Source organism: Henckelia pumila, chromosome 2 (assembly GCF_033568475.1).
Source record: "Henckelia pumila isolate YLH828 chromosome 2, ASM3356847v2, whole genome shotgun sequence".
Classification (NCBI taxonomy): Eukaryota; Viridiplantae; Streptophyta; class Magnoliopsida; order Lamiales; family Gesneriaceae; genus Henckelia; species Henckelia pumila.
In genome coordinates, this window is record NC_133121.1 from 108,845,682 (window position 1) to 108,871,605 (window position 25,924).

Genomic DNA, 25,924 nt, shown 5'->3' on the forward strand with positions numbered 1-25,924 from the left:
CTTGATCGAATACAATGTAAGTTATTTTGTTAAATTTATAAAATATCAATTTTATTCGATTTCAAACCGACCTAATTAAAGGGAAAAAAAAAACTCCAATTTTTATTATATATTTTTATTTTTTAAAAAATAATTTTCAATAATTTATTTATTTTTTTGACAATTCCAATAATTTATTTTTGTACGTGCTTTATTCGGCTTTTTTAATCAAATACTTCAGCCTTTCCTGTTTGCGTTCAGATTCTGCAATCTGCGGCCATCGTCTTCACCAAAAAATTTTCTTCCTCCATCGAATCGATATCAGCTCCTCCCGATACATATATCGAATCATGACCCTTGGTTCAGGAGGATCCAGCGTCGTGGGTAAAATACTAATTCCTCTATTAGAGAGAAGGTTTCCATTGTTATTATTTCGTTCAATCTTGTGATTTCGTAAATTTTTTTGATCGATTCCAGTTATTCTAAAGGTAAATCGGCAGATGGGTTGTTGGATTTCGTGGTTCAAGAGTCAATTGTTGGATACTAACTGCGTGTTGTTCTTGTTAAGTTGAATATCACAATTATGCGGTTCAGGTTTTAATTCAAGTTTCATTCTTGATTCCGTGGTTTTGTATCGACTGGAAATCAAGGGAGATGTTGATTGAATGGTTACTGTTTGCTTTGGTATGAATTGATTTAAAAGTCCTCGTTTGAAGACTCACCTAAATCTTAAACTGGTTCACCATTTAGATTATTGATTGGCTGTCAGAAGGAAATGTAGCATTTCCTTTTGTGTACTTATGTTTTGAATTTATTTTTATTATGGTTCAAAAGGATTTTAAATTTCATGGATAGTTCTTGATTATTAATTATCTCTTTGTTCTAGGAAGTCGAGAAAAAATCCTGAAAATTGTGTTTGGTGGCATGATTTTGAATTCATTCCCATAACTTTTGTTAGCTTGATGGTTGGGTAAATCAAGTTCGGGTAAATATCATGCAGTATGGACTCCACTTACTGTATGATATTCCCTTTGCCTTGAGTAAATGCAAAATGTGTCTACATTTTTGTTGCTCTGTTATCTGAACACTTTGCATTAGTGAATACTGATAACTGGAACTCTAGTTGCCAGAATCTGTGCTTTTTTTATTTGTCATAGCTTTCAGCATCTCAAGATTTCTAGGTTTGTGCAGTCCCTCGAAATTTCAGATTGTTGGAGGAACTTGAACGTGGAGAAAAGGGCATTGGAGATGGCACTGTAAGCTATGGAATGGATGATGGAGATGACATTTACATGCGATCATGGACTGGTACTATTATAGGTCCTCACAATGTGAGTATACTATGTTTATTTCGGAAGTGTCGATGCTACCCAGTAGCATGGCAGATTTTGATTGGGACCCACTGTTTTTTACTAATCATGGGGTTACACACCGTTTATTTCATCTAACCTCACTTTTCAGTTGCACACACACCATTCCTTTGTCATGATCAAGTGTTTGTACTCTCATTGAGTGTTTTGATCTGAATACTATGGTTGCAAAATTCTTGTAGAAAACATGTTGGCTTTATCCCTTGTTTGTGTTATTCGTACTCATGGCATGTACATACAGTTTTTTTGCTCATTGAACATTTGTCATATCAATGAAAATCACTTGAATGAATTTTTTTCTCCAATGTCAGTCTGTACATGAAGGGCGTATTTACCAGTTGAAGCTATTCTGTGATAAAGATTATCCGGAAAAGCCTCCCAGTGTTCGTTTCCATTCTCGGATCAACATGTCTTGCGTAAACCATGATAGTGGCGTAGTACGAACACGATTATCTCTTTTGTCTATTTTCATTTTTTTTTAAATCAAGAATACGGAACTACGGTTAAGCGAGGATATTATAGAGCCCATTTTTTTGTTTATCGTCTAGGTGGAGTCCAAGAAATTTGGACTTCTATCTAATTGGCAGCGAGAGTACACAATGGAAGACATACTGACACAGTTGAAAAAGGATATGGCTGCTCCTCACAATCGCAAGCTGGTCCAGCCTCCTGAAGGGACATATTTTTAGTGTAATGGTTTTACAAGCATATAGTAATATGCCATTAAAATGTAAAAGGAAAAGTTCATGAAGGCTTTTTCCTATCAACCTCTCTTGGTTTTTTTTTCTCTTCTGCAACTCTCTCTTTCGTTCATGAGATTTCTCACTGTGAATTTAAAGTATAACGTCATTATATGAACCTTTCTATTTTTTCAGTTTCTTTTCCTCTCATGGGATGATTTCTCTATTGGTTATAGGTTTATGTTGTGCAAGTTTTCGGATCGTGAAGATTTTATGTTCATTTGGATCGATTAAATTTATTTACTTATCATGCAAACAGTTGTTTAAAACTTTAAATGACTCGATGTGAAATTTTTATATGATGTCTAAAATGATCTATCTGAAAGACATGAGCCAATAATTTATCAAAATTTTTAGAATGTTTTTTAATATATATAAAATTTGATAATGATTAATGACTTCTTTTATAACAAAACATAATCAACACTCAACAGTGATGTGATGTGTATATTATATTATATTTAAATTAAAAAAAATGAACTTCAGTGCTAAAGTTTTACTTTTCTTGACGAATAAAACTAGGCTTTGTCCAATAAATGTCTTCTTCTAAGTGTACCTCAAGCCGAAAGTTTGGCAAATAAAGCAAAAATATTGCATATTAATTCACGCAGAATCCTAAGCTAAGCTAAGATCCCAATGATTCAATTTTGGCCTGATATATATATATATATACACACACAGTATCCTAAGCTAAGATCCCAAAGATTCAGTTTTGGCTTGATATATGTGTGTGTGTGTGTGCATGTTCTCTTGAACTCTCGTCCAAGATACATGCAATAATGGAAAATTCCAGTCTAGATGATTTTCTTGATGATGGTTATGGTTATGACATTGTTGTTGTTGGGTCGGGATATGGAGGTTCTGTGGCTGCTTGTCGGATGTCCAATGCAGGATTTAAAGTTTGTTTGTTAGAGAAAGGACGACGATGGGAAGCTAAAGATTTCCCAACCGACGTGTTTAAGATGATGTCTGCTGCCCGGGTCGAAAATAACAACAATGGAATCAGCTTTGGTCCAAAGGATGCTCTGTTTCAGGTCTTGACATGCGAGCTTCGCACACGATTGGCTTTTTTTTTTTTTTTTTTTCTTTTTAAGAAGTTTGAAATATATATTTAGCAAGAAAGCTTAAAAATGAGTGGATATATTCACGTTTTCTTTGTACCATTTTACTAATTCATTCTTTTTATCACCATTGCGTAGTTAGTTCTTTCATGATGATTGGCTTTGCTCACCGTTGGCATTCGTTGTAAATGAAAACCGCAGATATATGTCCAAGATGATTCCCTAGCAGCAGTGGCATGTGGCTTGGGTGGTGGCTCACTAATAAATGCAGGAGTAATGTTACCAACACCAGTTCGTGCACGTCGAGACCCTAAATGGCCCAAGGCTTGGGAAAAGGACTGGGATATGTACGAGGCTTCTGCTAAAGAAATGCTAAGAGAACAAAGAATCCCAGTGAAGTTTCAAAATGCTAAGATCATGAAAGATGTGATTGAAGCGGAGTTTGAGACGAGCATGAATGATCAGCTGACAGTTGGCATGAATTTCGATGTGGAAGAAAAGTTGCTCAATTCAAAAAAGTCTCATGGATCTGGAAGTTGTTTAGCTTGTGGGAATTGTCTTACTGGATGTCCTTACAATGCTAAAAATTCCACCGACGTGACTTATCTTGCCTCAGCTGTAGAAGTATGTATAGTGCTGCCCCATCAATTTCTAATTAGTTTTTAAGCTTGCTTTTTCGTTTCAGATAGATTTCTTATCACAGGCAGGATGTCATATTAAAACAGAATGTGAGGTTCAGTATGTGGTAAGAAACCAAGAGAAAAACTGCATAGATGAAAAAATGGAAGGAAGATCAAGGCGTAGATGGCTGGTATATCTCAACGAATTTGACTGTGTAGCAGCGGATTTTGTGGTACTCTCAGGTATACTTGCATAACTCGACTTGGAAACACTATACTAATTCGGCTGCATGTCCGTATTAAATTTTACACTGCAATCATTTTCAGCTGGAGTATTTGGTACAGCTAAGATACTTTTTCAATCTAAAATGAGAGGCCTGAAAGTTTCAGAGAAGCTTGGCTCAGGACTCAGCTTCAATGGTAATAACGTTGCTTATCTTGCTCGAAGCTCAGCAAACTTGAACACTTATGCATTGAATAGAAAGCAACTTTCAAAGATCCCTTTTCAAGAAAGACCAGGCCCATCGATTTCTTCATCATTCACTTCTTCGTCGGGTTTCACAATTCAGGTTCATGCAATACTAACTTTGGGTCTTATTGGAAAACTATGTGCAAAGATAAAAGACGATGTATCAATAATTTTTCCCACTTCCTGCAGAGTGCAGTAATTCCAACTGCTTATCCATGCTTGTTGTTTGAAGGACTGACAACTTATGGATGGCAATCTAGCTTTTGGTTCTTGCACAAAATAGTCGACAAGATCAAGCATTTTATAGGTTTAAAGTGCAGGCAAGGAATGGTTCTGAATGCCATGGGATATGATGACAACAACGGCACACTTACCTTCGACAATGTTACAAAAAAAATCCTCTTTAAACCACCTCGCGATCCTCTATTACCGCGAAAGATTGAAACTTTCAAGAAACTCGCTGACAAATTAGGAGGAACTCTTCTCATGTCGTGCTATAGAAGCACTTCAGTACATCACCTAGGAGGTTGCGCAGCAGCAAAAGATTTCTCTTCTGGAGTTTGTAATCCTGATGGTCAAGTTTTTGACCCAACATCTCCCCTCGGAGTGTACCCTGGTCTTTATATATGTGACGCCTCTATGATACCGTGTTCTGTCGGAATCAACCCTTGTCTCACTATTGCTGTGGTTGCTGAGCATGTTAGTCGACACCTTATGCAGGATACTGTCAAATACAACAGCAGTTTTGCGAAAGGATGTTGTGATAGAAAACAAGATTTGATCATTAATCATGATGAAAAAAAGATGAGAGATGATTCAAAAGTAATGATCAAAGAAACCATGAGAGGGCAAGTTGGTGGTATGGTATGTAGTGCACATCTGAAATTCAAGTTCAAAACGTCTCCAAATCTTGAGAAAACATGTATTCGTATGGGTGTATCACATCCCCTCTTACGAGGAAAAGTTGGTGGATATGTTGTATGTAAAGGTCTAGAGATGGATGAACTGCATGTAATCAAAGGCGAAGTTGACTTGTGTAAAACAGATAGTAAGACGCCATATACGCAATACATGCACTATCATCTCCTCCTAGCTGGTTCATCTGGCTCAAGGTATGATTTTTGTATCATAGATGTTCAATTATTAGTTTCTTGATTTCAAACATCAAAGTGACGTGAATAATTTTAGTATAGATATGTTCTTGGAGGGATAAAAATCTTGAACCCTTATCTACTAGCACTTAATGCATGGAGCGAATCCACGACGCTGCATGTGACTTTGAGAAAAATCACGATGAACATCACAGAGGAACAAAAAACAAGTTTAAAAGGGGAGCTTCATATTTCATTTACAGAACTTTTGAAAAGCTTGTACAGCCTTGAAGGTGGAAGTAGGAGCAGATTTATGCAGATTTTTATGCGATCTCTCTTTAGGACGTATATCTTACAAAAACCTCGAGAGAGTCGTGCAAATTTCTCCCCCATTAAAACAGCTCGTGGACCTTATCCTAGCAGTACAAATCATGAAATAATCACAGGTACTTATGAAATCATTTTGAATTGATCTTATAAAGCTCAAAGTAAATCAACTTATCAAATTTATTAAATTTCAGAAGACGGCTTAGAAATTAATTGCCAACACTGGGAGTGCGTCAACCATATTCCACCAGAATCAGCAAAAAGAACCTACCCTGTATTTCTTATAAACGGTTATTCGACAGAAAGCTTTTGTTTATCAACTGAACCAAATGATCTTGTCAGAACTTTACTTCAAGAAGGGCATGATGTTTGGTTATTGCATGCAAGATTACACTCATTGAATCCTCCAAACAACTTGTCAATCAAAGACATAGGGGAAGTAGACATACCAGCAGGTGAACTTATGTAAAATATAATATATTTCCTTCTTTCAATAAGTAGTTCAAGAATTATTATTTATTTGTTGATGCTTCTTCGCCTTTATTTTTCAGGAATAAATATGATTTCCAAGTTCTATGGAGAATCTGTAAAAGTACATGTAGTTGCACATTGTGTGGGAGGACTTGCGATTCATATCGCGCTAATGGGAGGCTTTGTCTCAGCCAAGAGGATAGCTTCTTTGTCATGCACCAACTCTTCAATGTTCTTCAAGCTCACGACATCATCTTTAATCAAAATGTGGCTTCCCCTTGTCCCAGTAAGCAATTTCACGTCTTTCGGATCGTTTGGTACTAACAATTTGTATCCGAGATAAAGAATCTTTATTTCTTGACTGACCAAAGATGAACAATTTGTAACGGCTTTTTTTTACATCATTGCAGATGTGCATGGCAATAATGGGCAGGAATGGCACATTACCTCTGCTTCAAGCGTCGACCATTACCCCAAGGCATATGCTCTTGAAATCGATAGCACGTTTGATACCACGGTATGAAAGATGCATCTGTGACGAATGTGAGGTCTTTTCAGGAATATTTGGAAACACATTTTGGCACCAAAACATAAGCCATACAATGCATCATTGGATGAACAAAGAGAATCTAAGACAACTCCCAATGGCTGCATTTCCACACCTCAGAAAGATCTGTAATGCTGGTTTTATAGTGGATGAAAAGGGCAAAAACTCATATCTCATACACCCTGAGAGAATGGCATTGCCGACCCTTTACATATCCGGAGGACGGTCCATCCTTGTGACACCCGAAACCTCGTTTCTCGCGAATAAATATATGAAGTTGCACCAGCCTTACCACATACATGAAAGAGTGGTAGTAAAAGGATATGGCCATTCAGATCTCTTGATTGGGGAGGAGTCTAATGTAAAAGTATTTCCTCACATCGTAAACCATATGAGATTGGCAGAAAAGGAAAAGGATCCTTCAGTGAGTTTAGTAGTGAAGAAGTACAAGAAAGAGGTCTTAGAATGGAGCAATGATCCATACAAGGATAGAAGAAGATTTGGAGATTGTGCTTTTAACTTGATCACCATCCTATTGTTTGTGCTGCTCTTTAAATGCTTAATTTCCCAGTTGTTTTCAAATTTTGCGTGAATCTATATTTTGGTTTCATAATTCTATTATTTTTTTTGTTTTGTGCTTGAAATTATAGGTGGTGTAGATTTTCAATTCCAAAAATATGTACGCGTAATGTAATATGGATGTAGTCTTATAGCTACTTCACTAATGTTATTTTTAGTCCATGAACCTCATTTTAATGAAAGATAGTCCGCTAGTATTTTAATAAACATAAAAATTGAATGGTAAATCAAAATATTAGAGGTATTTAATTGCAAAAATATATAACAATGTAAAATATATATATATATATATATATATATATATATATTACGTGCTAAAAAAAATACGAAACTACGGTTAAGCGAGAATATTATAGCGTCTATATTTTTTGTTTATCGTCTAGGTGGAGTCCAAGAAATTTGGACTTCTATCTAATTGGCAGCGAGAGTACACAATGGAAGATGATGATGTCGATTTTTTATCTCGAGTTCGGTCTGGTATAATGGATCCTCCAACTCTTTTATAAAGCAGGTCGGGTCGGATACCAATGAACTCTACACAAGCAACAACTAGGTCAAGGGGCGCCGAAGGTATTTTCGGCGTGACCCCTCCGATGCCTAAGTTAGTGTCTTGAAGGCAGAGAGTATGATTAATGCGAAAACTGAGAGAAATGAGTGCGTGAATATAAAAGTGAGAGTGAATGTGTGATGAATGATGAATAGTGAGTAATGAATGAACACAACCATAACAGTACCTGTATTTATAGGAGTAAATAGAGTAAGTTACATAGTCGAACTATAACATGTCCTGGATTAGGACTTTTCATCCATTGGTTCCTTCTTAAGCTTATCTCTATCTTGTGAATATTTGAAAATATTCAAGCTTATCGCATATATATATATATATATCATAGTCCTGCTTGAATTAGAAACTTATGCGCAACGTATTGGGCCTAGCTCGGGTAGGCCTATTAAAGGCAGCCCAGATCATGACAAGACCTACCATGCATAAAAATGGGCTGGACCTTTCCTTCTAATAATAATCCCACCATTGGGCCAACCCTTATAAACCCATAATGAACGGGTTCGGGCTAGAATAATTTCACGGGGTAATAATAGTACCTCCCCGACTAGTCTAAAATAAGAATTAATTTAGACCATGAGTACAAGTCTGACCCCAAACGCCATGTGCTTCTTTCGAACCACCCGGATTTGAATCCGCGTGATGTGTTTTCAACGAACGGTCTAGATGAAGGTCTGATTAGAACCGAGCTCGAATAAAGAGTTGTAGATAACATTTGATGTTGCCGAGCGGATCGGACTTTTAAGATAACCACAAGTTGAGTGAGATTACATGATGCCGAGCTTGGTCGGGCTTTTGAATTGACCACGAATTGCGTGGGATATGCCAAAATTGATCGGGTTTTGGAGAATACCACTGACGTGGATTTATGATGCCACTGATGTGGACTTTTTGATGCCACTAATGTGGGCTTTTGATGCCGGACCTGCCTGAGATTTGTATACCACTGATGTGGGCCACTGACGTGGGCTTTGAGTGTCAGACCTGCCTGGGCTTTGTATATCACTGATGTGGGCCACTGACGTGGGCTTTGAGTGCCAGACCTGCCTGGACTTTGTATACCACTGATGTGGGCCACTGACGTGGGCTTTAAGTACCAGACCTGCCTGAGATTTGTATACCACTGATGTGGGCCACTGACGTGGGCTTTGAGTGCCAGACCTGCCTGGGCTTTGTATACCACTGATGTGGGTCACTGACGTGGACTTTTGATGCCACTGATGTGGGCTTTTGAGACCACTGATATGGATTTTTGATGCCACTGATGTGGGCTTTTGATGCCGGACCTGCCCGGACTTTATAAAGTATTGAACCATAAATTAGGTCTTATTGCTAGATTGCATGCCCGATATGATATAATTGGGTCTTCTGCGAGATTGCATGCCCGATGTGATATAATTGGGCCTTACAACGAGATTGCATGCCCGATTTGATATAATTGGGTCTTACTGCGAGATTGCATGTCTGATGTGATATAATTGGGTCTTACTGCGAGATTGCATGTCCAATATGATATAATTGGGCCTTACTGCAAGATTGCATGACCGATATGATATAATTGGGCCTTACTGCGAGATTGCATGTCCGATATGATATAATTGGGCCTTACTACGAGATTGCATGTCCGATATGATATAATTGGTCCTTACTGCGAGATTGCATGTCCGATGTCGTAAAATAACCCAAACAAAAATACAAGGGAAGAGAATTCCAACAAATTTGATCACAAGAAAAAAAACATGTAATTTTGATAGTAGAAGATGCCTCAGAATATTATTAATAATGATAATAAATAAAAATTTAATAATTTAATTCAAACATAAATATGATTGAAATACTTATCTCGTTCATGTGTTGCCGATGACATGACTTTGGATGTATAGCAAGATAATATCTTCTATACTTTGATCAAATAACCGAATTGATGTAGCAAGCGAAAATCAATCTCAACTGTCCAGAATGTGCGTCAAGATGTTCTGAACTCATGATAAAAATTTCAAATAATTTCAACGGTTAGATTTTTCAGAATGACTTTTTCAATAACACTGCTCAGAAACTATGTAAGCAGATTATGTTGCAGCTCGACGGTCTAAGCCACCTTTTCTCAAGTCCCAAAATTTCGATCATGATCTTCACGCTCAAGATACTAGATAACATAATTATAAATACTCATACCAAATTGGAACTCAATCCAACGGTTCAATTAATTCCAATGATTTTCGCAAGGTTCTGATGCGCAAGCCATGCGAAAATATACAGAAACTGTGCGAGTGAGCAGCTGCTGTTGTTCGGATGTCAAAATCCCATTGTACAAGACTCCATTCACGATCTCCACCATTCAGATCCTAGAAACATATTAATAAATATGTTTGAAAAATTTAAACCCGATCCGACGGTTCAATTAATTCTTATTATTTTTTCAAGTTTCTAATGCGCAAGCCATGCGAAAATATACAAAAACTGTGCGAGTGAGCAGCTGCTGTTCGGATATCAAAATTCCATTGTACAAGACTCCATTAATGATCTTCACTATTCAGATCCTAGAAAACATATGTTTGCAAAATTTGAACCCGATCCGACGGTTCAATTAATTTTTATGATTTTTGCAAGTTTTTGATTTGAAGCCATGCAAAAAACATATAGAAGCTGTGCAAGCAAGCAGCGTCTGTTCGGTGGTCCAGATCTAATTCTAAAAAATACCAATCACAATCTCCATTGTTCAGATCCTAGAAAATATATTAATGAATACGCATACAAAATTTGAACCCGATCCGACGGTTCAATTAATTTCAATGATTTTCGCAAGTTTGTGATGTACAAGCAATGCGAGAATCCGAAATTTGTTTCTTCTCTTGTACTCATCATCTTAACCCTTTGTTTTCAAATTCACACAGACGGCGCCAATTGATGATGTTGATTTTTTACCTCGGGTTCGGTCTGGTATAATTGATCCTCCAACTCCTTTATAAAGCAGGTCGGGTCGGGTACCAATGAACTCTATACAAGCAACAACTAGGTCAAGAGGCGCCGAAGGTGTTTTCGACGTGACCCCTCCGATGCCTAAGTCAGTGTCTTGAAGACAGAGGGTATGATTAATGCGAAAAATGAGAGATATGAGTGTGTGAGTGTAAAAGTGAGAGTAAATGTGTGATGAATGATAAATAGTGAGTAATGAATGAACACAAGTACACAATCATAACAATACCTGTATTTATAAAAGTAAATAGAGTAAGTTACCTAGTCGAACTATAACATGTCCTGAACTAGGACTCTTCATCCATTAGTCCCTTCTTAAGCTTATCTCTATCTTGTGAATATTTGAAAATATCCAAGTTTATCTCATATATATATATATATATATAGAAATGATACCCTGCACCCTAGGTGTGCAGGGTAACATGAGTACCGCATACGTGGCGGTCCATGATTGGTCAGCCAGTTTTTGTAAAAAACAATTGTGTGGTTGTGGGCGTGCCACGTAGGCAGGTGCCCACAGGTGTGCAGGGTAAGGGTGTGCAGGGTATCATTACTCTATATATATATATATATATATATATATATATCAGAGTCCTGCTTGAATTAGAAACTTATGCGCAATGTATTGGGCCTAGCTCGGGTAGGCCTATTAAAGATAGCCCAAGTCATGACAAGACCTACCATACAGAAAAATGGGCTGGACTTTTTCTTCTAATAATAATCCCACCATTGGGCCAACCCCTATAAACCCATAATAAACGGATTCGGACTAGAATAATTTCACAGGATAACAGAAGACATACTGACACAGTTGAAAAAGGAGATGGCTGCTCCTCACAATCGCAAGCTGGTCCAGCCTCCTGAAGGGACATATTTTTAGTGTAATGTTTTTACAAGCATATAGTAAATTAGTAATATGCCATTAAAATGTAAAAGGAAAAGTCCATGAAGGCTTTTTCCTATCAGCTTCTCTTGGTTTCCTTTTCTCTGCTGCAACCCTCTTCTTTGTTCATGCCATTTCTCACCGTGAATTTAAAGTATACCGTCATTACATTAACCTTTCTATTGACGAGCTCTATTTTTCAGTTTGTTTTCCTCTCATCCTACATAGCATGATTTCTCTATTGGTTATAGGTTTATTATGTGCAAGTTTTCGGATAGTGAAGATTTTATGTTCATTTGGATCGATGAAATTTATTTACTTATTTTGATTTTGATTGAATAAATTCAAGGTGAATTTCACTTTAAGTTAAAACAATTTCAATTGGAGCGTGACAAAATTCAATATTTCTATGATCGATTCATTGGGTTGACATTATGTGATTTGAAAATAGCATTAACGAACTTGTGTGACTGTGTAGCTTGCAAGCAGTTTAAAAGACTCGATGTGAAATTTTTATATGCCGTCTAAAATGATCTATCCGAAAGACATGAGCCAAGAATTTATCAAATTTTTTTGAATGTTTGTTCAATATATATAAAATTAGACAATAACTTATTTTATAACAAAACAATAATCAACAGTGACTGATGTGATGTGTATATTATATTTAAATTAAATTAAAAAAATTTACTTCACTGCTAAAGTTTTGTTTTTGTTTTTGTTTTTTGCCTCGGAGTTATTATTATTATTATTATTATTAACTGCTATCAGTAATCAGCTTCAGTAATTTACTTTTATCCACCCTACTTTATTCTCAACTCTTGAATCTCAACTTAGCTTCTAACTGTAGCGTTCCTCCACTTCTCAAGATTCTATCAACGCCGTCTTCTCCAAAATATCTTTATTGCTGCGATTGCTTCGATCTCTTTTCATATTCCGATTCTTGTATAGACGCCATGACCCTCGGTTCGGGAGGATCCAGCATCGTGGGTCAGCTTTCTTCCTTTCACGAAGAATTTTTTTTTTTGAAATTATTTATTTTTTCAATCTCTTGTTTCTTTGAATTTTTTTTTCGATTTCATGGTGAATCTGCAAAAGGGTTGTTGGGTTTGTGAAAATTAGTGCGCGCGCGAGTTTGGACAATTGGGATAGGATTGAAAATGGTGTATCCTTTTATCTGGTGGTGGTGGTGGTGGTTGTTGTTGAGTTGACTGATAAGATTATGCCAGGGGATCTTAATTTATGCTTCTGTTGATTATCTGAACCCTTTTCTGTTGGTATCTTTGGGAAAATTTTGATCGAAAGAAATGCTTATTTAGTGATGGAGTTGCTAGATTGTTTCTGCCTGTTATCCATGGGGACTGTGTTTATTTCTGATGTTTACTTTGCGTGCCAAATGCCACAGTTATTATAGCTTCTTTGAGTGGTAGTGAGGAAAAGATTGAGATGGTTCTATTTAAAATTTTCATTTCATGAATTTCATAGGAACCAAATCTCCAGTTATAATCTCAGGAAACATGTACTTGGTGTTATTGAACTTACTCCTGGCGTTTAAGTTTTTGCATGATATGTTTGTAATCTAACACTTAACATCTGAAGATGAAGACTTGCTGGTTTTTTGTAGTCCCTCGAAACTTCAGGTTGCTTGAGGAACTTGAACGTGGAGAAAAGGGAATTGGAGATGGCACTGTAAGCTATGGAATGGATGATGGAGATGACATTTATATGCGATCCTGGACTGGTACCATAATAGGTCCTCACAACGTGAGCATCTTCTTACATGTCATCCCATTTTGATGTGCAGCAATGTAAATCATACCTTTCTTGTGCATCGGTGCATTATACATTTTTATCTTTTTCTGGAGAAATTCATGCATGATTGGTACTCCATGGACACAATATTAAATATCCCTGTATCGTGAGATAATTAAGGATTTAAGTTTTCCCGATTGCTTCATCTATGTTAAGTGGACTTGTTTGTGGGTTTAAGTTCTGTTAGTTGGTAATGCTAGAAGCCACTGTCTGTGGTGATTGTTCAGTGAATATGAATTCAGCCTTTTGTGTTGGGATGAATCACGCTAAAATTTTACTGCTACATTGGATGACAACGCTGCGCCAGTATTTAACGTTCATCTTTACAAACATTTAGGGTTTCCTTAAAAAAATATCTTGCTCTGTAATCATTTAGTTGTAAATTGTAATTATATTTCAGTAGAAGGGTCTCTATTTTCAGCAAGTGCGCATTCAATTCTTGAGAAAATTCAAGTTTCCTTATCCATATTGCCCCATTAAATGTTGAGCTGACTGTAATTTGTTAATCGATCTTTCACCTAGTTTGTCCCAATAACTCGAATGAATTGAAATCTGTTTCCTTTTAGTCTGTACATGAAGGGCGGATATACCAGTTGAAGCTATTTTGCGACAAAGATTATCCAGAGAAGCCTCCTGCAGTTCGTTTTCATTCTCGGATTAACATGACATGCGTAAACCATGAAAATGGAGTGGTACGAACACAATTATCTCATATCTATGTCAATACTTTTGTCATAGAGAGACCTTGGCACTGTATCGTTTTATGATAGTGAATATTAAATAGACTAGTTTGTTTAAATTGTTTTCTGCCTTATACTAGCATCATTTGAACAATAACTTGTATGATAGTTATTCGCATACAGACAAGGACTAGGTGCAAGATGGAGTTGAATGTTTTTTTTTCAATGTCACTTCAATAGTCAATCTATATGGGAAAATATCTCTTCTTTTTAGCTCCTAAACTCTCTTGAAACTTTTTTCCCCTGGCTTTTATGCTTGATTTTTCCACAATTGTTGTATGAATCTTACCACATGATGTAGTATGTGTCCTATTTTCCTAATCATGCAGTCCAACAGATATATGATTCAGCTCACGATTGTTTTTCGACCCTCATATTGGTGGTCTATTCACTAAATAAACAGTGTTCTCTAAAGTTCTTTTATATTCCCTTAATTTGGTGAAATAGTGTACACCGTGCATTTTTTCTGCTGCTGTTCTAACCTTGGCTCAAGTTCCATTTAACCGTATTTTGTTAACTCCTAGCACCTTCAAAATTATATAAGTTGGATTATTGATGTGATGTTTTGCCGTGTAGGTGGAATCAAAAAAGTTTGGACTTTTAGCAAATTGGCAAAGAGAATACACCATGGAAGACTTACTGACTCAGTTGAAGAAAGAGATGGCTTCTCCTCATAACCGTAAGTTGGTCCAGCCCCCCGAAGGTACCTATTTCTAGTGTAAAGAAACCGAATCAGGCTCCATAATATCTGTGTTTAGTAATTGGATTAAGATGTGAAGGGGAACTCATCAACTCTCGTGGATTCATGATTTCTTCTTCTGCTGCTGCACCCCATTTGTGAAACTGTGTTTGTCGGTATGTTTGGTTAATGGAATTTCTGTTTAAGATGATCAAATTGTAATTTGTATCACCTTTTCAGCTTTGGACTTGATCAATGAGAATATGCTTGTGTGCTTGTGTGGCCGGCCTCATGTCACATTTTTGTGTTTGGTGATTTATTTTGGCAAAGATTAATGCCTCCAAATTCTGAAACAAGATCATAGGTTTCTAAGATGCCTTTTAATTTTTTGGATTAATAATAATATACAAGGTAATTACGGCCCATGCTTTGCATTAATTGAATATCAACTTTTTCCATTGGATATAGTGACTTTTGAGTTAGTTTCTTCTTGTTGTTTTCTATCATGCATCAAACAGCTAAGGTGTTATGGCTCTTGGTTAAGGGTGGATATTGACCTCACTTACTGTTTTCAAAAAGTGTGTGGGGTTGCACTATGTTTGTAGTAAGCTTGTTGGTTTAAGCTTGGTCCTTCCATTTATTGCTTGATGTTGTACTGTATTTATATTTTTGGAGTTGTATTTGATAGTTGATTCTCTGTGACCTATGTATTTGCAATCTAAACTCTTTCTTGGATCTCTCTTCCTGTGCACAACAACTCTAGAAAATGTGCTAATGTTTGTGAAACCTGAATCTGTTGGACTGCTGTTAAATGCTATCTGCTATCACTTTGTGGAATATGGTGGGTGCAACGGAATTTACCGAAAGACTGAATCTTTTGCAATTAAAAGATCATTGTAGTAGGCTATTGGGGCATAGTTGTTGAGCTTTTAGGAGCAGTTTTATACTTTCAATTAAGCAGCCTTTTTTTATTTGTTCGTTTTGAGCATTCCTATTACCCTGTAATTGTACAGCTTGTGTCTATCTGGAAAAATGCACTTGGATTGCGGTTTGTGCTTTTTCCTCCTTTTTAAATTTCATCTAGTTTTGCTCTTTGTCCGAGATACTTTAGGAGTTCGGTAGATATTTTTAGATACTTTGTTGGATTAGTGTGTAATAAGGTGACGGAATTGAGAAATATGTATTTCTCTTCACTGTAGTGAATTAAAAAGTTCAATTGGATTATTCAATTGAAGTTTTATTTACTACTATATTTTTCACTCCTTCGAAATCTGCCAATGTAAAAGAGGACACAGGTTTAAGTTGATTTAACAAATGCATAGATATTGGCAGAGATGGCCAAGTGGGGTGACTAGAGTTCCCTACCCTTCATCGCATCTCATCTAGTTTTCGTATTCCTCAATTATACTTTTGGTAGTGATCGTGGCTTTAACCACAGTAGCTTGGCTAGGAAGCCAGTTCATGAGGCATACTACATTGTCCCTGTGATATTTGTGTTGTAAATGCTTGGTCCGGACCGGTAGCACGAGCCATCCATCCAGGCAAGTTCTCAAAGACTAACCTGTTGATTAAGATATTGCGATTTGTACATGTCCTCTGATTTCATATCCGCGACTTGTATTGAGCACCTCTTCGCCATTTAGATGTTCTGAGAACCCTTTATGGTCTCGTTCGGGTTCTTAACCGAATGTTACTATGAATCTCTGATAGATAGAGCAGAAGTTTGTAAAAACACCTCTATAAAATCTTGATCTTTGTAGTATTTAACAGGCTCCCCGTTTCTGTGGTTTTGATCATTCGCATGATATATATGTATTGTGAGTGCAATATTTTTTGAGACAAATTAGGAATTGTTCACTATCTTGGGGATGCAATGAAAAGGACAAATTACAGAAATGTCCAAAGTAACGTGGTTACTTGGCCCCTTTGCTATTAAGACAGTGTAGCCAAGACAACATTATATTTGTATGTCTATCTAGTCTAGGGGCACAATGGACCCTCCCAACCAACATCCACAATTTTATGATCCTTACAAAAAGTATAATTGATGAACAAATGGGATTTTTTTAATAGCATTAATTATTTGTTTTTTTTTTTTCTGACTTTGGATTCTGTTTTGCTAACTGTGGAGTTTAAATTAAGGTTATATAAATGAGTGCAGCTGAACAAAATAATTCATGAAAAAGTGATATAATTAATTAAATTGGACCACTGTTAGGTCAATGTGAGGGGTGGGGTGCCTACTGCGCACAGATTTTAATAATGTCTTCAAATTCCTCAACAAGTTCCTTCATTCTATTTCTACCAGTATTTGTCTGGTCAGACACTTTAGGTGAATAATCAATAATTTTCACATGGTTTCCCCAAGAGAAATAAAATTATATAATTATCAATAAATACTTAGACATCGTTTGGTTACCTGTATTATTAATCTATGCATAATTTATCTCATCCAGTCTTACGTTCTTGTTATATTATTTATCCATCATTACATCAATCGAATCATTAATTATTATTTTTACATTAATTAAATCATTGAATTTAAATTACTATATTACTTTATATATATAATATTATTCACATTTTATTAGTTTATTAAAAGGACGAAATGATCATTTTATATAAAATTTAATCAATCAAATCAAACAAATTATAATCTATCAATCAAATCAAATACTATATCAATTATCATTTTTTTATTTATTTTTTTATCACATTATATTATTATTTATTATTTCATTCAAAACAAATGGTACCTAAGTATACGAAAGCGTATACAAGTTAGGTCCTTTAAATTGATGGCTGAATATTATTTACATGTGAAAGAGAAATTGTTGAGTAATTATCACTTATCAAAACGAGTCACCACCCGAGAAAGAACAAGCATAAAACTAGTTCTTATGTAAAATTAGTCGCTCTAATTCATATTTATAGTGATAATAAGTGATAAAGAGTTCTTGTACCAACGAAAAAAATGTATCACTAGATATGAATTCAATTTCGTGTTGGGAATATGATTGATTTTATTATGATATTGCTGGCCTCAAACAAAATTACAAAAATTCAGGTAAGAGTAAAAATGAAGAAAGTAGATGCATTGAATACGGAATCAATAAATGGATGTAATTTGGCGTCCAGAGCAACTAAATGTATATATGTATTCAAAGCCGCCAATTCCGCAAAATGTAATCAGTCTCATTTAATTTTGAAGTTGAAGTAAAATTAGTGTAGACATTAAAAGGGAATGAGGCCAATTTTATTTTATTTTTGTTACAATAATAAATAAATAAATAACTTAGTTGACACGACACGAAATCATGCAATGTGATCTGCTCTGTTTCTCCAGACAATGGATCAAGTACTCTACTGTAAAACTTGAACACCAACTCTTTCTTTTCCTTGCTAAGCTTTAAAATAAATGCTAAACATCGAACCACACGCATATCTCTACTCTAGCTAGATTTCAAAAGAGTTGATTAATTTTTGTGTACGATCGTATGTTTTATGATCGAATTTATATGGAAATCATATGTTTCTTTGGTGGCGATCGATGATCATATATATACATATCAATCAAAATGCATTGTCTGGAACCTAATGTAAAATATTTGAATGATATTTATTTTACATTCCAAAATGTAATTAAATTTAAGATCTATAAAGTCCTTGTGATTATCAAATTTTGAGAATTCACTTCCTAGTCTGTATGTGTTTCCAAGAATGATTGTCCTAAAAATTTGAAAATGCGAGATAATGTATGCGAAATAACATTTATCGTGTTAAAATCTGCCGCTAGAGGGTAGAGAACCAACCCCGTCCAAGCTATTAATGCATCGTACCAATAAAACTGAAACAAATACTCCCAACCACATTAATTTCCTTCCCCTGGCTGTCATAAAACTTGGTAGAAAAACAAAACCCCATATGACCAAGAAAATGAAGCTGCCATTTCCGCTCAAATCCACAGAAAACGCCGCCCCTTGGCTGTGGCCAACCTGTGTAAACAACCCCAGAACCCTCTCCTTTCGTTCAAAGTACTCCAACGAAAGCACGTACAAGATTACCAACCATGACTCCACCCCACCAGATTCATTTCTCAGCGCCGTCGCCTCTTTCAACTCGGAGAATCTTTCCAATCCAAACGACATTATTAACGAAGAATCCGCAGCCACAGCGGTGATTCAAGGCTTGAAATCCAACAGGCTCTTCTTCGAACCAGGGGAGACCAGCTCCATCCTGGAAGAAGCAGCAGCCAAAGGCAAAAGTACCCCACGTACCAAAAACATCAAAATCTTGGCCATGGATTCCAGGGACCCCTTCGCAGACTTCAGGGCTTCAATGGAGGAAATGGTGGAAGCCCATGGTTTGAAAGACGATTGGGATTGGTTGGAGGAGCTTTTGGCTTACTATTTGAAAGTAAATTGCAGGAGTAATCACGGGTATATCGTGGGAGCTTTCGTGGATTTGCTGCTGCATCTTGCTAAAGTTTCTTCTTCTTCTTCTACACCTCACTGTTCTTTCACTTCTCACGTGTCGGTTCCTTCTTCCACTTGTTCTTCACCCAGCCCATGTTTGTCAAATGAAGAAACGTCATTAGATTAATATAATAATAGCAATTAGCGAGGCCAAAAAAAATATTATAAATATACTTTTAAATATTTATTAGTTTTAGAAAAGTAATTAGTGGCAGTTTATTTTGTTGACCCTCCATTAGATTAGAGGAAGGAACCTAGCTACTTGTCGGCATATATGATGAAATCTCATGACAGTTGAAAATTTTACTTTCTTTTAATTTAGTACAGCCAAAATTCGACGGTTGCCAGAAATTTATTATGTTATTAATATTTATTGTTGCTTTATATAAATTTATATATATAACTCGCTCTGAATTTGTTGGAGTGATTGTTGTTGCGCGTTGAATTTGCATGGTTTAACAATCTTACTCATTGACTTGTATATACGTACGTGGTGCAATTTTGAAAATAAAATTGTGTCTTTGTGAGTGATTTATATGTTTTGACTTAATGATAAATGTTTGTTTTTACCATGAATATTGTTATGATTTTGAGGAAGGATGGATGAGCTATATAAAAGAATTATATAATTAGCCGTCATTTGGATATAGAAAAGAGGGGAATATTTTTGGAAGGATATATACAAAATGACAATTATATCTTATCTTTATTAATTATTTCTATCTTGGAAGGCTTGTAAGATTCTCGAGTCCCTGAGCTAAGAGTTGGAGGAAAAAACAAGAAAATGAAATATGATAGATGGACACGGAAGAATGTTGCTATAAATGAAATCAATACCTGTGGTCCTTATTCTTGTGACATTTTATTTTCAATCTGAAATATATTCTATTATGATATTTTGTAAATTTGGGATATATCTTGATAAGATTTTTTTTTTTTTTTTTTGAACATATCTTGATAAGATTTTTAATCAAAGTATTTTGTTGCTGATTCCCACGTATAGTTGCTACAAAAGCTATTGCTTTCCATGAATGAAATTCAAAATTGAAATTTAAGATAGTGTTTGTAATCTATAAAACAGAGCGATTATGTGTTTTTTGAGTTATAAACGCTCACAGATTTAGGCGTGGATTTTTTGAAAGACATAAAATGTGTGTACAATTATTTAGATATCTTAATCACACGTAAAGAATTCACAAATTTCAATGCAGTGTATATTAGACTGGGCTCAGCTACAATTCCGATTGACTTGAGTGATTATATAAATATTTGAGTAACGCGATACTTTTCTTTGTGTTGCCTGGTTTATTTTTAGTATGGAAAATTAAATGAAAATATCATTTCCCAAGATGAAATCTCTTTTGTTTGGGTGTCATTGCTAGCATTTAATAATGGGCCAAGGCCCAGTTGCATCATGGGTGTTTTAATAACCGGAAAATATTGAAAAAATGATTTGATCGATTTATTTATTTATTTTTGCAAAACTGATGTTTCGCAAATGTATAATGGAGTGTAATTTGGAGGAGTGATGTTACGTGTATAATAATTTTTAAAAACTTCTTATTAATAACATGTAAATGTAGCTTTAAAACACAAAACACAAGCTAGAGAAATATATTTAAGAAATAATATATTCCTAAATACCCACACATTCCATATCACGAATAATTGATTAGACTAAATGCCGCATATGTTTGATTAAGATGAGTTGCAAGTTGATAGAAATTTTTGGAGGGAAAATTCTTCGGAGAAACAAAAACGTGTGTGTATTGCAGAGATATTAATATTGTTTGAGTTGTTATATGATTTAAAATATTTTGAAATGAATATAGTTTTTGGTAACATAATAAAGGCCTAGTTCCTACATCTTGATTGGAGATGACTAAAAAACCATGTTGAAAGATAAAACACGAGCCAATTCTAAAATTTTAATACTTGAATTCGAAATATCCCAACATATTATATATTAATTAATCTTTTAGCAAAACTTACGATAAAGTGTGTGGATGTCATTTTCTCCAAAGTCCGTTGATTTTAAACTTTAATCATGAATTGCCCATATGTACTTTGATTTCAGTCCACATCTTTTCAATAAATTAATGGGGCACAAAAATAATAATTTTTTTGAATAAATCACAAAGGTCGATTCACGTACTACCACTGTTGCACATACATTTGTTAATGGTGACAACGAAAGATTAAATAATTTTGAGTTGAAAGCATTACCAATGAGAGACAACAATAAAGTGTGATCTATCATAAAGTTATACCACCCTTTCCTTTCCTTAATTAATGATTGTTTTTCTACTTTTGAACTACTTCAACCCAATTAATGTCCTCTCAAGAATATTAACTAGAAAAACATCGAGTATTTGAATGAACAAATTAATTTCATGTTTAGTTAGTGTAAATAGTGTATAAAATAGGGTTGTTACTATATATTATATATGTATATATAACACACACACACACACACACACACACACAAAATTTTGGAAGATTTTTCAATGATGAGTCCTTTTGTTGGTGGAAAAGTTTGGATCAATGGGGATCACTTGTTCCCGTATCTAAGAGAGTAGTGATAAAATAAATGATTTTTGGTGTTGGTTTGGTGTTTGACAAGAGTTGACAGATCTAAAGATTTTACAACTCAACGGAGGCCTCAAATTTTGATGCTTTAAATCAAAACATTTCAAGTCATTGGGAGGAAAAAAAAGATGGCTTCGGTCCCATGATTGGCCTTCTCTTTTACTAATATTTATTCTTTTGATTTTCAATAATCTCTATTTGTGTCCAAGTTTTATCCAACAAGATGAGATTTCCCCTAATCTAATTTTCGATAAAAAGAGATGTGATAAGTACCATCATTTACATAAAGTGACACTAGACAAACCACACAATCTATCATTAAGAAATCACGTGATATTTCATGATTATGTTATATGTATCGATCGAGTGAGTTAATCAATCGTGAATAAGTACTTTATATATGAATGCGCTGCCAATTATGAATTAAAATAGATCAAGGTTCATGAAAGTTTGTTTGACACCAAGTACAATGTGATTTACTTAAAGACATGCTTTTGGTAGGGGATATATTATATGACATGCCAAATCAGTTGAAAAGTGGCTTAAATTAAATTTGATGCTATAAATGGCGATAGATATAATATTGGTGGGTTTAATTACTTGTGGTATGCATTGGTTTCGGGCATATATATGAAGGGACATAATATATGTATCATAGAAAAACAAGATCATGTAATTGGCGCTTTTTAAGACAAGATCATCTAGCTAGTTTTGGTAATAAGGAGATCTAGTTAAAAAGTGACATTAGGTTTATAAATATTATAATACATACACAATGAATATTATCCTTTTTTCTGCAAAAAATATTGTTTTTATGTGTGAAATTATTGATCCTTTATAACAAAAATTGGTCCCATGATACAATGCCTGATAATTCTGGTATACAATCAGTTGGGTGTTTTCTTTGGTTACATATTAAAAGATGTCTCCCACTGAGAGAATACTCTCAAAAATGTTCACATGGGTTCGGTCTTTTGTGTCTTCACCTCAACCAAATTTCATGATGCTTTTTGATATGATAATGATAATAAAATGGAAATCGGGTTTGTTTTTATAATAGTACCTAATTTGGCCACATTTTGTACTCGTATATGAACTTCACTTCTTGAAAAGTTTAGTAATATTATTGAGCACAATTAAGAATTGTTCTACCACACAAAATAGACCAATTTCTATAATGTTCTCATTAATTTATACGTGTAACATTATACTTATTGATGAAATTAAATTCAAGAATAGGACATTTAGTTTAGTTTATTTTTTGGATATATAGCGCAAAATACAAGAAGCTGATCGAGTGATGAAGATTAAACCCTGCCAAGCATTTAATTAGTGTTCGTTGGACAGAAGCATCATTGCGAGCCGACAGGAAGCAAAATATAATCTGCCCTTAAATTAATATTGCATATACTAGGCTCAGCTCAATTTTGTCATAGCAATTAAATAAAGTAGGGTTTGTAAATATCTATAAAAAAAAATAATAAGTGTTTACAAAATTTCGTAAGAAAAAAGTTTTATGATTATTTTTGAAGTATTCGTTACCTAAATATTTTCGACATCACCCCTTCGAATACATTTATTAATTACCCCATCATAACTTCCTATATATATTGCTAAATCTATGTGTATATATGTATATATGTATGTGTATGTGATATTTATCACCAAAATACATCAGTGTTAAAAAAAATTTCTAGCTAGCTGAAGTATAATTTTTTAATTATAAAGGAATAATATATATATATATATATATATATATATATATATATTTATATATATTTATATTCCCGAATTAATGGTGCTGGGATTGATTGTGGCGATTTGATGTGTAGGTGTGGGTAATAAAATAAAAGTGGCTTGTCATTAAATTAGTGATAATTTCATGAGAAAAGAAATAGTTCATTCTGCAGATCAGACTGAGTAGTACTTCACTCTCAAAACCCAAAAAATATCGTGCGAATTGATTGTATACAGTGATTTCATTAATAAGTTCCATTTTATAACTCAGCTTTGGACAGTGAAATACGGAATTTAATTCAATGGATGAAATTATTACCACTTTAATATATTATATACATATTACTTCGTCCTATCCTACATCGAATTAATTTAGGAGATACTTTACGTGCAAGTTTTCTTATAAGATATATGTACATATACACAAACAAAAACTAGCTAAGCTACCTCAATTTTTTCTTTGAAATAATTATTATCATGTTATTTGGTTTAAAACATTGGAATTTTATGCGGTTAATTAACCAAGTACAAAACAAATTAAAATTATATATAACGCTTTTTAAAAAAAAAAAAAAAGTATATATCACTCTAATTTCCTATTTAATTTGACCGCTGACTTATGACTGTGAACTTGTCAAATGGAGTTCACATTAAATTCATGCATTATTAAAATTAAATTACCAAGAACAATCAAAGATATCACGGGTAAGAGAAGGATTACAATTAATTTGACATACAACTAGTCGTATCAATATTAATTGCCTCATTAAATTGCATTAAAATGTAAAGCTACCACCACGTACCTTATATTTTTTTAAAAAAAATGCTACATGTATACATTGAATTATGAATTACACATTACATACAAAATTACAAAATTATCCTTCCACTTTATTTGAAAAAACTCTTTCCAAAATACAATAAAAATATTTTATATAATTTCAAGTTTAACGTCCAAAATACAATAAAAATATTTTATATAATTTCAAGTTTAACGTGTAACCATCTGTGCAATTTAACATCACCTTTTTTTCCCTTTTCTTTTGAATTTGAATAAGCTTGCAACCCTGAATTAAATTTTCATATTCCAGAAACTGATAATGATATTATATTAATATTAGCTCGTAACGAACGAGAAACTGATACATAGCAATATACATGGAAACCCTGTTACAGATAATATATATATATAGTCTGCAATAATTCTAAATTCTAAATATATAATTCACTTCAGCCGATATGTTCATGCATGCATGCATGAGAATTAATCTTTCATTAATATTTATTAATAATCTTTATAGAAACTCAGGTGGTGCGTCACGTGCCATGAAAGTTCGGAGAAGAAGAAGAGGCGGCGTTGGGCCTGATGGAGTAAACTCCGTTCCAGATCTCCGTGAAAGCTCTGACGATGATCCCATGATAGTACGGAGAATTCAGCTGCAAGAAGCAGTGGAGAAGCTCTTTCAGGTCATCTTTGGCGTAAATCTGCTTCTCCAGGATCATCTGCAGCATGGAGTGGCGGAAGTCCAGGTACGGGTCGTCGGAATCTTTCTCCACCGCCACGCTCTCGCCGCCGATCCTGCCGAATCCCTGCAGGACGGCCTTCAGGCTCTTGATTTCTGAGTAGGTACTGTCGGAGTGGAGTACTGATCTTGGGGTGTTGAAGACGGAGGAGGTAGTGGTGGTGCTCCAGGAGCTGGGGGAGGCGGCGGAGCAGGAGGAGGCCCGTGGTCGGTGGGTTTTTGGGTTTGGGCCGAGTATGGAGGAGATTTTGGGCTTCCGGCAGGTGCTGATGCACCCTAAATCTACGGCGACTGAATTGAGAATGTAGTCTTTCTTGAGTTTGGACATGGCGGATGGAATGGGATTTGGAAGGTGGAAGACAAGAAAAGAGGGTTGATTTTGTTGGGAGTGAATATGAAGTGAATTGAGATATATGTGTGTATATATAATATAAAAATTCTACATGTGTGGGACCTCATTAGGGCCTATTTGTAGCATGCTTTATTGATTATCATCATTTTGAACGCAAATTTTTTGTTCATTTTGTGTCACATAGGTATAATAATATATGAAAGATTAAAAGCTTTTCTAGACATGTATACCCTTTTAAAAAACTAGGCATTGTTTGTCTCGTATGGAGATGATGTATGATATATAATATAAGAATGATAAATTAATATATTTGGATAATATAATAAAGGTAATGTTACATGT

General features: G+C 34.8%; 5 protein-coding genes across 5 annotated transcripts; 4 read left to right on the plus strand and 1 right to left on the minus strand.

Moving 5' to 3' along the window:
• Nucleotides 1–206: 206 nt before the first annotated feature.
• On the plus strand, nt 207–2,223 carry LOC140882383 (ubiquitin-conjugating enzyme E2 variant 1C-like). The gene is made up of 4 exons (XM_073288359.1): nt 207–363; nt 1,171–1,310; nt 1,661–1,786; nt 1,898–2,223. Exons 1-4 carry the CDS (start codon nt 330–332, stop codon nt 2,036–2,038), a joined length of 441 nt encoding a protein of 146 aa, XP_073144460.1. The 5' UTR covers nt 207–329; the 3' UTR covers nt 2,039–2,223.
• A 1,272-nt stretch (nt 2,224–3,495) lies between these two features.
• On the plus strand, nt 3,496–7,267 carry LOC140878128 (uncharacterized). The gene is made up of 8 exons (XM_073281739.1): nt 3,496–3,774; nt 3,854–4,013; nt 4,098–4,339; nt 4,429–5,351; nt 5,433–5,776; nt 5,852–6,112; nt 6,209–6,414; nt 6,539–7,267. The coding sequence occupies exons 1-8, from the start codon at nt 3,496–3,498 to the stop codon at nt 7,265–7,267; spliced, it is 3,144 nt and encodes a 1,047-aa protein (XP_073137840.1).
• Nucleotides 7,268–12,478: 5,211 nt separating this feature from the next.
• On the plus strand, nt 12,479–15,190 carry LOC140880648 (ubiquitin-conjugating enzyme E2 variant 1C-like). The gene is made up of 4 exons (XM_073285269.1): nt 12,479–12,665; nt 13,300–13,439; nt 14,054–14,179; nt 14,804–15,190. The coding sequence occupies exons 1-4, from the start codon at nt 12,632–12,634 to the stop codon at nt 14,942–14,944; spliced, it is 441 nt and encodes a 146-aa protein (XP_073141370.1). The 5' UTR covers nt 12,479–12,631; the 3' UTR covers nt 14,945–15,190.
• A 3,583-nt stretch (nt 15,191–18,773) lies between these two features.
• Nucleotides 18,774–19,838, plus strand: LOC140884950 (transcription repressor OFP15-like). Its single transcript, XM_073291859.1, has one exon. The coding sequence runs from the start codon at nt 18,831–18,833 to the stop codon at nt 19,506–19,508; it is 678 nt and encodes a 225-aa protein (XP_073147960.1). The 5' UTR covers nt 18,774–18,830; the 3' UTR covers nt 19,509–19,838.
• Nucleotides 19,839–24,801: 4,963 nt separating this feature from the next.
• LOC140884893 (transcription repressor OFP6-like) lies at nt 24,802–25,606 on the minus strand. Its single transcript, XM_073291778.1, has one exon. The coding sequence runs from the start codon at nt 25,556–25,558 to the stop codon at nt 25,025–25,027; it is 534 nt and encodes a 177-aa protein (XP_073147879.1). The 5' UTR covers nt 25,559–25,606; the 3' UTR covers nt 24,802–25,024.
• Nucleotides 25,607–25,924: the final 318 nt, after the last annotated feature.